The sequence below is a fragment of the Oryzias melastigma genome, linkage group LG18 (assembly GCF_002922805.2).
Source record: "Oryzias melastigma strain HK-1 linkage group LG18, ASM292280v2, whole genome shotgun sequence".
Lineage (NCBI taxonomy): Eukaryota > Metazoa > Chordata > Actinopteri > Beloniformes > Adrianichthyidae > Oryzias > Oryzias melastigma.
Window position 1 is genome coordinate 21,389,429 of NC_050529.1, and position 12,388 is coordinate 21,401,816.

The 12,388-nt window shown below is 38.9% G+C and overlaps 2 protein-coding genes across 2 annotated transcripts; both read right to left on the reverse strand.

The window, feature by feature from the left end:
• Positions 1–163: 163 nt before the first annotated feature.
• LOC112156420 (C-C motif chemokine 4-like) lies at positions 164–1,978 on the reverse strand. The gene is made up of 3 exons (XM_036216709.1): positions 1,181–1,978; positions 994–1,105; positions 164–867 (listed from the first exon to the last, which is right to left on the reverse strand). Exons 1-3 carry the CDS (start codon positions 1,248–1,250, stop codon positions 744–746), a joined length of 306 nt encoding a protein of 101 aa, XP_036072602.1. The 5' UTR covers positions 1,251–1,978; the 3' UTR covers positions 164–743.
• Positions 1,979–5,133: 3,155 nt separating this feature from the next.
• Positions 5,134–5,923, reverse strand: LOC112156253 (C-C motif chemokine 7). Its single transcript, XM_024288480.2, has 3 exons — positions 5,714–5,923; positions 5,526–5,637; positions 5,134–5,449 (listed from the first exon to the last, which is right to left on the reverse strand). Exons 1-3 carry the CDS (start codon positions 5,781–5,783, stop codon positions 5,356–5,358), a joined length of 276 nt encoding a protein of 91 aa, XP_024144248.1. The 5' UTR covers positions 5,784–5,923; the 3' UTR covers positions 5,134–5,355.
• Positions 5,924–12,388: the final 6,465 nt, after the last annotated feature.

A 12,388-nucleotide genomic window follows, 5' to 3' on the forward strand; every position in this document is an offset into this window, starting at 1 on the left:
GTGGAATTCTGATGAACTTTATGAAAATAATAAACTTTTAAACACAACATTTAGCTCATATTGTCTTTCAGTTAAATTTTATTTATAATTTTTTCTGTGTTTTTGGTATATAAGGACAAATGAACACGAGTAAACTATTTGATCTGATAAAACAAGACTTAAAAAAATAGGAAAATAATTTTAGTGTAAAATAAACTAAAAAAATAAGAAGTATTTTGTCTTAAGATTGTAAACCTTTAAAAGAGTTTATAGTAATATTATGTTTTATAATTATATAAGAATTATAATCAGAAAAATAACATCACAATGATGTTTTATAAGAAAAGCATTTGAATTTTTGATGTAAAAAGTAAAAAAATGATAAAAACACCAAGAAAATAAAACCTTTTATTACATACAGAATCAAAGGAACATGAACAGACAGAAACATTTGAACAGTTTACTATTCTATAATGATCAACATGACTTTAATCACTGTAAATGATCCATATGGTCTGAGATTAAAATGTAGATCAAGTCTAAAAGCGAAAATCACACTGCTGAGTGACAAAAGGAGGAAAGCTGGAAGGACCTCAGAAGGTCCAGACCTCGAGGGCCGCAGAGTCTGCATGAGTTCCATAAGTCCAAACTCATGACTGATCACCTGGTTCAGGTGATTTAGCCAATTGGAATACACATATACTCAGGTGTTGGTGAGTTAAGGTATGATGGTGTGTTGGTTTGATGGTCCGTTAGGGTATCTTTCAAAGCATGCAGGACCACTTACGGGCCGGAGGTTTCCATCCCTCACGCAGACTTTGAATGAGGTCTTTGACCCAAGACTGGCTTGGATCCACACAGACATTTGAACCCTTTTCGGTCTTCAAGCTGAAACCAAAAGAGCCACGTTTTAGTTATTTGTAGATGAAAGCCAGAACAAACAAACAAACTGGATGATGGTCATTCAGGAAGCTGTACTAACCCAAACCCTAACAAGTCAAGAGAGTCACTTACATGATCCCAGGCTTGGGGCAGCGATTATCAGTCAGAATATACGAGTCAATCCGGTTTTCTGGAATTCTTCCGGGGTAAAATTTGAAGCAGCAGTTATCAGGTCCAATTGACCCTGAAAGAACCAGCAGGGACTAAAACATCTTCGCTCTGTCAGAATGTGAAGCGTTTGGCTCCACACTGAACTCACGGCTGCAGCAGACGCTGCTGAAGACTGCAGCTCCCAGCATGCAGAGCAGGAGGACGGCAGAAGTCTTCATGTTGGAGATGATGAAGGTGAAGGAGCTCCTCACAGCTGGTCTTTGAACGGAGTCACAGGTTCTCTGGAGGAACGACGAGTCGAAACCTTTAATATCAGAGGTGGTACAGAGAGAAGGAGCAGAAGTTTCCACTCTCTTCTACTGAGAGCTAGAGGAAATGCAGCTGTGGTTAGAGCGAAGCTTTGACTCACACCTCAGAGAGGACAGAGTACAAGTTTCTGCAGCCTCCACTCAAGATCACATCACACAATCTATCTATCTATCTATCTATCTATCTATCTATCTATCTATCTATCTATCTATCTATCTATCTATCTATCTATCTATCTATCTATTTCAGTCAGACTTCCTGTTCACTTCCTCTGCAGCTGTCAGCTGGTTTCACAGAGATTGTAGTATACTGTGATCAGAGCAGCACCTTGACATGATAGTACGACGGGTACTCTAGCACATATTTCATGAACTTTACCTGAAAATGGACAGTTTCAGTCTAGAAAACCTGTGGGGAGAAAATAAGTATTACAAGAAAAACAACAGAAACTTTCACTTTTTGTTTTTATTTTTTAGATACTTGTGTCGTCCCCCCATGAGATTGTGACCTTGGCGACTGACCACATTGCCCACAGGTAAAACCATTGACTGTATAAGAGAACTGGACTGAGTGGCCCCTCCCCCCTGGCGTTCCAAACAGGAAGATCCTGCAGGCTCTAAAAGGCCAAAATCCCATAGACTTCTACAGAGAAATAAACAGTTATTATTCAGTCATTCTATCTATCAGAATAACAATAATAATACAACAATATTCAAGTTATAAACTCACCAATCAGAGGCCTCAGTAATCAGGAGTGTCAAACTCAATCTCACAAGGGTCTAAAATCCAAAACACACCTTAGGTTGTGGGTCGAACAGGATGAGCATTTATTGAACACTCTAAAACTACATTTTAACTTTTTAAATTTATAACGATAACCTGTGATAAACACTGAAGCTAATAGCTGAAAACGCTGAAGCCAATAGCCAGCTAAAATATTATCTAAATGCCAAATTAGCATAGAAAGCTAAAAAAAAGGTGGGATAGCCAAAAAGAGCTAGCATGTAGCTGTAAAAATAGTTAAACTTCAAAACAGCCTAAAGGAAAACAAAAAAAAGCCTAAATTAGACAAAATATCTAGCATGCTGCTAAAATATTAGCTAATCTCCAAAATACCCTAAAAAATTGTAGTAAATGGCAAAATAGTCCAAAACGCTAGCAGAACGACAATTAAAAAAAAAAAAAACTATAACTAACTTAACGGCCCTTGACTTTGAAACATTTGATTGAGATCCAGCTCAGACGAGGAAAACAAAGACGTTCATGGATCTATTTGTTTGTAAGTGGACACATCAGAGCAGGAAGCTTGTGGTCCACCTGGTGTATCTTTTACATCCCAACTACAAGATTTTTCCAACAGAATCTATTTGTCTGCTCCTCATTTTCAGCAATTTGAATAAATAACTCTGAAATGCAGTGTTTAGTCTAACTTTGTTTACATATGTCCTCCATCATGAGAAAACTGCCTCAAGAACATGTTAAAAACACATTTTTATTGAAGTGGCTCCAGTCCAAAATCTGCACATTGAGTTAGAAAAAAGTGTCTGCTTCTCTCCTGTTTTGACTGAATGAGGTTCCATGACGCTGTGAAGAGGACAGGTTTTAGTTTAAACGGACTTTGGAGGCTTTTAATGTGATGTTTTACTGTAGCTCACATTAGAGTTTGGGAGGTAAAACTCATTAGTGACCTCTGCTGGTAGTTGTGTGTAATTACAATACAAAACATCAGTGAGTTGAGAAATAAAAACAAAAAACACTTATTATTTCTATGTCCTTTACAATATATTATTTAGTTTCTATATTGTTTTTGCTCACATATAATTAAACTGTTTTATCTAATATAGCAGAAATGCGTCTAAGCTACATCTAGAAAAAGCCTGCAGGACTTTGAGGACACGGTGGATCCTGTAGAGCAGAAACAACTGGAGACTCTGACACGCTGAGATCATCTCCTGCTGTGACACCAGGAGAAGCTTAATTTAATAAATTCTAAAAATAGTTTTTCTCACATTTTTTTAAACTATTTTTAAGCATAATTGTAAAAAAAATATGAAAACTGACATTAATGTTATAAAGTGTAGCCCATATCATAGTTCCTCCGCCACTGTGTTGACAGTGGTTAGAAGATGTTTCTGCAGAGATGTTCTCATGTGGATGCAGAACATTGACATCCCAACTTAAAGACATCTAGAAGAGTCTATTTTAGTGAACTAAATTCAGCTTTAGATACTGAGGGACCTGAAAACTCAATTCAGCTTTTACAGTTTAAGAGACTCATTTCATCCAGACACAAATGATTTACCTTCAGATGGAGTTTTTCAGTTGTGAGGGAGGAAGTGGCGCCCTCTAGTGGGGATTTTGATATACACTTCATTTTGGAGAAAGGGAGGAAGAATGAGTCTATTATCTGGACACACATGATTAAAAATACAATATATTGACTTCAAATAAAGAAATCTTCTGGAGACACTTTTAAATCTGAACATCAGAGAAAGTCCTCAAAGAGAATTCAAATGGATCAAAGCTGTTCATGAAAAGATCAGCAGAACCGAACCAATGTTCTGAGTCCAGAACACCTGTGTGTTAGTGACTGAGCTAAACCAGGAAGTGATTCTGAAAACAAGATCAACACTTTAATGAGGGTAAACTGTGGTTTCTGCATAAGCTGCAGCACAAATGCTGCATAAACTCTAAATATCAACAATTTAGCTTTAATTTTGCTGTCGTTTAATAAAAAATCCCCAAAACTTTACACCAATTTAGCTCTACAGTCTAAAGATTTAGTTCACAATAGTTTTAGTTTTCATACAAGTTTCAAGTAAACTACATGGTTTTAAATCCAGGTGACACTTTTCTTTTTTTATGCCCGAAAATGTTTTATAAATGTATTAAATGATTTCTGCAAAATTAACTTGATTCAATAAGAAAAGCATCTCAGTCAATGTTAAACGTTTAAACGCAACATTTAGCTATTATTCACGTTTATTCAAACTTTATTTATACGCATTTTTGATCTTTTGGAAAATAATTAAGAAATAAGGGACAAAGGGGATGTTTTAAATAGTGAAAATTGGTTTGATAAAACCAGATTTTAAAAATAGGGAAAAAAAAGATCTGTTTTGGATCACCTATACAAATCAACATGGTCGCGCAAAAAAGGTATTTCATTTTCAGACTGCAAACTTTTTAAAAGAGTAATAAACTGTACATGAACTTCTTGAAGACTGAAACCACGTAAGATTTTGAGGAAAATTATGTAAAAACAAACTATAAAAAGCACTCAGAGAAAAACACAGGAGTTGTGGAAATTTTAATGACATTTAAGTTTACAAAAGCTTTAAAATCTTTAACTTACTTCCTGTTAATATTGTGCTGCTGCGGTTTGTGTGCAGTTTTCATTTCAGCTGTTTTCCTTCACAGAGTTCATTAAGTGGTAAATTATTTTCATTTGATATTTATTTAGAGATTTAAAGCATGTTTTTGACTGTAAAAATTAACTTTATTTTGTTAGAGTTCTAACGTAATGTGCGTTTATTTGATGAATTTTGAATTTTTATAAAAATTAAACACTGAAAATAAATGTTTGTGGTAAAAGTGGTGAAATTTGTCCATAAAACATAGAACAAACATTATAATAATGCTAAAACATCAATAGATGTTTATGTAACTGAAGAGTTTTTCTGTTGGACAGGAAATCAGAATGTTTGAGCTCAGAGCGTAAAAAAAAAAAAACTTAAATTGAATCAATCTTGTGTTTTTAAATAAAACACAGTTACCTCAAATCACAAGAGATTTTTTTTTTTTTTTTTTGTGGAAGACGTAAAATAATGGCAAATGCACCAGAACCAAAACTTTTATTATGTACAGATGTAAAGCAACATGAACAGACAGAAAGAAATATTTGCAGTTTACTCTAGTATAATGATCCACATGGTCTGGGATTAAATCGTGGATTAAAGTCTAAAAGCAAAGATCACACAGCTGTGAGACAAAAGCAGGAAAACTGGAAGAACTTCAGAAAGATCTCTGATCCACACTCAGTCTGACGTTCTTGACCCAGGGTTTGCTTGGATCCACACAGACCTTTGAACCCTTTATGGTCTTCAAGCTGAAACCAAAAGAGCCACGTTTTAGTTCTTTGTAGATGAAAGCTAGAACAAACAAACTGGAAGAAAGTCACTTACATGATCGCAGACCGGGGGCAGCGATTATCAGCCAGAGAATAGGACTGAATCTTTCCTCTTGGAATTTGTTTGGGGTAAAATCTGAAGCAGCAGTTATCAGGTCCGATTGCACCTGAAAGAAACCAGCAGGGACTAAAACATCTTTCCTCTGTCAGAATGTGAAGCGTTTGGCTCCACACTGAACTCACTGCTGCAGAAGACGGTGCTGAAGACTGCAGCTCCCAGCATGCAGAGCAGGAGAATGGCAGAAGTCTTCATGTTGGAGATGATGAAGGTGAAGGAGCTCCTCACAGCTGGTCTTTGAACGGAGTCACAGGTTCTGGAGGAACGACGAGTCGAAAGCTTTAATATCAGAGGTGGTACAGAGAGAAGGAGCAGAAGTTTCCACTCTCTTCTACTGAGAGCTAGAGGAAATGCAGCTGTGGTTAGAGCGAAGCTTTGACTCACACCTCAGAGAGGACAGAGTACAAGTTTCTGCAGCCTCCACTCAAGATCACATCACACAAAGCTGAATAAAAGGTTTCGATATTAAAATAACTATTTTGTGCTAATATTCATTATTTAGTAGAAAAGCATGAATACATTTTTTAGAAAAGCAGTATCCTCTGATGGAGTGTGTCAGTGTTTGACAGAAACTGTAGAAGGTTCAGAATGAAAGAGATGAACTGTGTTTGTTCAACTCAGCTGAGTGCTGGGAAAGCAAGAACAAGAGTCAAAGATTCATGGATTCAAGGATTCAGAGATTTAAGGATTCAGAGATTCAAAGTTTCATGGTATAAAAGAGTTGTTGATTCAGACATTCAAAGTGTCAAGGATTCAGAGATTCAAGGACTCATGGAATCAGAGATTCAGAGATTTATGATCTCGAGGACTCAGAGATTCAAGGATTTATGCATTCAGAAATTCGTAGTTTCTTAAATGAATGGTGTCAAGGATTTATAGATTCAAGGATTCATGGATTCAGAGATTAATGGATTCAATGATTCATATATTCAAAGATTCAGGATATCAAGGGTTCAAAGATTCAAGGAGTCATGAATTCAGAGATTCAAAAATAATAAAGGATTCAGAGATTTGTGGTTTCAATGATGTATAGATTCAGAGTATAGACTGCATAATCACTGGACAGTGTCCCAAATAGAAAGTACTACTGGTGATGGAAGTACTAATGAATAGGAAGTACTAATGGTCCCAAAAAGCGAAAATCCCATAGACTTCTTTTGAGCAATAAACAGCTTTTACTCATTCTATTTGTGAGAATAACCATTCTTGATCTGATACCTCTTTTTAACATACTCTTTATGTTTCATGATATAGTTTCTCTTTTGCAAGTTATTCATGTTATAAACTGGTCCATTAGAGGCCTCAGTATAAGCATGGGGTGCCCACTGGCCCCACCTCAAACGTTTGATTGACAAATTCTTTCTTTATGTGGAAGGGGTGAGGACTCTGAACAACTTCAATCATGATTGATGACGGTAGATGGTTTAGAAGTGTGACTCAGACCATCTCAGACCAATCACTGTCATCTCGATCCAAATGGCGATGCCTGCTTTCTGCTATAGGGGTCCACTTCCTCCCCAGTGGCCAGAATGGGGGCTGTTTGGGCGACAAGTGGGACACAGGTCTCTTGCAGTGTCATTTCCAACCTTTATTTCAGTCACTTGTACTCCTCTACCAAAGGCAGCTGAGTGGCTCATTATTACTCAGTGGGCTAGGTGAAGGGCTGGCACGCAGGAGCCCTGGGTTCGATTCCCAGGGTTGTCCACTGATCCCCACCCAGATTGGGTCCTTAGGCAAGACCCTTGACGCTGCTGGCTAACTGGGTCCCTGTGCCCCTCAAGTACAGGGTTGTGTCAGGAAGGGCATCCGGCATAAAAACTCTGCCAAATCACTGATGCGAAACAGTGGGTGCTGATATGCTGTGGCGACCCCGAAAGGGATAAGCCGAAAGTGAACTATTACGTACTCCTCTACCAAGCTGGAGAAGGGTAGTTCTAAAATCCCACTGCCGTAGAGCCTAATGCTGCTGAGGCACCTGGTGACTTTCTGGCATAGGCATTGATCAGCCTCTCCAGGTTTTCTGCCTTTGACAGCGGCACTTCATAGAGGGTTAGGGGCCAGAGGAGACGCGGGAGTAGTCCATACTTCATGCACCAGAGCTTCACTTTACCGGGAAGCAGGGTTCTGTCGATATTCTTTAGGCTACTGGCTATGTTTTTTTTTAGCTGTTCCACCTGCTCTTTATCTAATGAGGGAGGCATCATACCATGGACCTAGGCTCTTCAGAGGTTTCTCAGAGACTGTTAGGATAGATTCCTCGCCAATGTGAAAGTGGTAGTTTGTCAGCTTCCCCTTAACAATCGAGATGCTTCTGGACTTGCACAGCTTGATCTTCATGCGAGCCAATTCAATGTTCTTCTAAGCTTTGTCAACAGTTGTACTGTCCAAGCCTTGATTGTACTCAATGTGGTGAGGTCATCCATGTAGGCCCTAACTGGTAGAAGCCAAACACCCATTGAGAAGCCCAGCCAGGGTGAATGCCAGTGGAGATATTGGTGCAGCCGGCCGTGATTCCCACTTCCAGATTTTGCCACATTGCAGTGTACTATGCCATCGTCACACAGAGCTGGATATCCTGGAAGTAGGCCTTGACCAGGGTTGTAAGAGCTGGTGGGACTCTCATGTAGACGCAGGGTGTCTACTGGAAATTGTGGAGGACTGAGCCAAAAGTGTCTGCAAGATCCAGGAACAACACATAGAAATCTGTTCCCTCTTTCTTGGTAAGCCGAATCTGCTGCCAAACGATGCTGACTTGTTCAACACATCCTGAGATGCCTGAGAAGCCTGCTTTCTGGATTGTTGTGTTAATCAGGTTGTTTCTGTGCAGAAAGCTTGTCAGCCGGTGAGAGACCACGCTGAAGAAGATTTTTCTCTCAACGTTCAGGAGGTTGATGTGGTGTAACCATCCAGTTTCTGAGGAGTCGTTTTCCTTGGCACATCCACCAGGATGTTGGAATCTTTCTTTTTCCATACGACCTTCATCAGTTTCCAAAGGAACTGCAGGACATATGGGGCATTTTTGTGGAGCCTGACTCCGTTGGGGCCTGGAGCTGATGTGTCCTTGCTCTGTGCACAATTTTGTCCACTTCAATCCACCTGGGTGGACTAGCCCCCAGCTCGTATTCTGGTGTGTTTAATGGTGGCATGTCGGGAGGGAATGAAACCACTTCCTGGCATTGGTCATCTGTACAAGATCTTTTTAGATGTTCTTCGAGGATGGCCTTTGATGCCAAGAGACTTCCACTCTTTCCTTTGTGAAGAGACTCTGCAAATTTGCAGGCTTCTGTAAAATAGGACGATCTCATTTGCTCCATCCCTCTGCGTTTCCTTAGGAGGTTTTCTGCTCCTCTCAGTGTTGAAAGCCTAAACATGATCTTTTCTTGCAACAGGTTGATTCCCTCCTTTTCCTCCTGTTTCTTCAGCAGCTGCCTCTCCCTCAGCCAGTCTATTTCTTTTTGCCATCTGGATTTGGTGTGGGTTGTCGGTAGTAGATCATTTGCCCCCGACCACTCTGAATCGTTCTGATCCACGTGCGAAGATTAGGTTGCCCATCCATCATTGTTGACCTCCTTCCACAGTGTCTCATGACAGGACTTTAAACACCTGACTAATGGCCTTCACCCCAGGATCTTCTTATCTGTTGGGGGTGTGATGTGTTGGCTTCTGGTTGTTCTCCTGTGCCTTGTTCTTCCTACTAAGGGACAGGTTTGTTTATGTCCTGCAGACATGGTGTGTGTCCTGCTGCAGAACTTCAGTCGACTGATTCAGCCTGCTTCACTAGAAGTACTTATTTCCCTGCTGTCCCTTCGTCAGGCCCATTTTTCTGCTCTGGTGTAATCTGAAGGCCATTGGTAGTGGTAACTTTTGATCAACCACATACAGGAAGTGTTGATGGTCCAGGTGAGGTCGTCAGAGATGTGCACGTCCAGGTACCTGAAGCTCTTACTTTGCAGTCCCTCCAAAGTGTAGGGGAGGAGGGAGGAACCCTTCTGAAGTCAACAATCATCTCCTTGGTCTTTTCTTACATTGAGTTGACTGGATTTAGTATTGACTGGATTGTCATTAGTGGACTTCAAATCTCTTCTAGCTTTAATGTGGGTCAAAATAAACACCAGAGGAGTGGATCTGTAGCGCTTCACACGCTGTGGTTTCTCTGCTGCTGATAAGTGTTCTTCATTAACTCCTGCTGCGGGTCAAACCACAGAAATGATAACACAAACAACTCTGAGATTTAAAATGCTTTTATTTTATTTTTTTAATTTTTTTGACAGAGTGAATGGCTTTCATGAAAAACAAATAAAGGACAAAGACAGAAAACATAAATAAGTTTAAAGATCAGAAGCACAGGTCTGTGTTGTTTGGATGAAGAAGTAGAAGCTGTGAGGAGGAGCGAGCCAGCCCTAAACGGAGCGTTCAGACCAACTTTTGGAGGAGGTCTTGAACCCAGGTTTCATTCCGATCCACGCAGACGTTGATGTTCCTTTTCGTCACTAAGCTGAAACAAACAAAAAACATAAAAGTATAAGTTTTAATTTCAGTGTTGAAGCATTTAGTAGATTTCAGGCTTTAGTGGTGCCTTTTCTGATTCACGATCTACTAAAGCTATAAAGAAGTGAGGACAGCTGTGCTTACACGACTCCAGGTTTGGGGCAGCGATCATCAGTCAGACTGAAAGAGAGGATTTTTGAGACACCCAACCTTCTTGGGAAGAATTTGAAGCAGCAGGAATCTGGACCGCTGGAACCTGAAGAAAATAAAATAAAATAAAATATTAAGCAAATAATAAAAAAAAGAAAAACAAAAACCATCTTTTTATTTTTGAACTTACTGTCACAGGAGATGGTGCAGAAGAGTGCAGCTCCCAGCATGCATAGCAGGAGGATGGCGGCGGTCCTCATGTCGACGGGATTCCTCTGGAGACGATGAAGGAGAAGAAGATGCTCCTCACAGTGGATCTTAGTTTTTAGTTGGGGTTCCTGGGGTGATGATGAGTTGGGGTTGTATTTATTCTGATCCTCAGAAGGTGTCAGAAGAGTTAAAAAAAAGGGAGGTCGGTTGTGGTTTGAAAGGGGCTGATTTTGCTGATGACAAAGTTTCCACTCATCTCTGAAGAGGTGGAGAGGAAAAGCACCTGTGGTTAGAGCAAAGGTAAATGCACGGCGGTGGAGTTCTGCAGCCTTTTGCAACATCATACTGTTTAAAACAAGCTGAAAGGACAAACCATACATTTAAGTATTTCTCTCGACCTGTTTTTAAACATCAGCTGCTGTTTTTGTCATTATTTAGCCTGAAAATGCTCTATTTTTATCAAAACTATAACTTATTTAATACTCTTACCTGATTTCAGTCTTCTAAACCACCCATAGTGTGTGCAGAGACCTTCTGTACGCCCAATCTTTAAAACAGAAATATTTGCTGACTCCAGTTTTAGAATATAAAGCTAGTTTGTTTGTTTACAGTCTGCCAGGTTTTAAGAATGACACACGTCTGTGGGTTCATGAAAGAAAACTTGACTTGGAGATAAGATCACATATTTGATTTCAACCCAGAGTTATTTTATCAATGATCTGTCAGTGGTTTGGATTCATGAGGTTGGTGTTAAACTTGTGTTTGTCAGCATGAGACGCAGCAAAGAGACACAGTGATGCCACCAGTTTCAGTTCAAAATTAAACTTTCATCGCAACGAATAACCAGAATCCAGAGCTGCTGAGACAGATATTTTCAGTTGTGGTTGGCAAACTAAATGTTTTTTCTCACTTTATCCATTAAATACATATAAAATTATTTTAATTGAAAGGTCTATGTGTAGCTAAATGTCAATATTAATAAAGTGTGACAGTTTCTTTTAAAACACTCCCATAGATACACAATGAAATTTGTGTTTTTAACATGGTTTTGTGGCATTTTTCTGATATATATAAAAAAAATATTCTTACATGGGTGCTACAAACAAAAAGATCCATGAACGTCTTTGTTTTTCTCGTCTGAGCTGGAATCTGGATCAGAACCATATGACTGGATAGCTCTAATGTTGGTCACCATTGTTGTTGCACCTCTGATATTAGATTGGGGGTTTGAGGAGCTGTAAGATAGCTGGAGACCATGTAACCACATGGATGAGGGGCAATGGGGGAAGGCTTTGCCCATCACTCAGAGGTGAATTTCTAATGAACTCCAGCGATTCTGCTGAAACCATGTCCTAGAAAACAACAGGATTATTGATTACAGCTCAAAACAGCTTTCAGTAATCATAATTAAAAGATCACTGGGAAAAATTTCACAGTAAATCAAAACAGGATCAGAGTGGCACTTAAAGAATGATCAAAATTGTTGGCCAATTTTTGTGGAAGTTGAAAGAAATAAATATTTTTAAACATATCACTTGTTTAAACATTTAATCAAATGTGATAGAAACTCTCTGAAGCAGGAGTGTCAAACTCAATCACATGATCCAAAACACACCTTAGGTCACTGGAAGTACAGGATAAACATCTATTGAACACTCTAAAACTACATTTAAAAACTTTAAAACTGTAACTTTTTAATTATTATTTAATTATTAATTATGACTAGATATATAGCATTACCTGTGATTATGCAAGTGTGAATGCTGTAAGCTGAATTTGGCTGCTGAAAATGCTGAAATTAAAAGCTAAAAACGCTGAAGCTATTAATTAAACTATCAAAATATTAAATAAATGTCAAATTTGCTTAAAAAACAAAACAAAAAAATATATATCTTAGATAAGTCAAAACAGCTAGCATGTTGCTGAAATATTAGATGAACTCCAAAATAGCC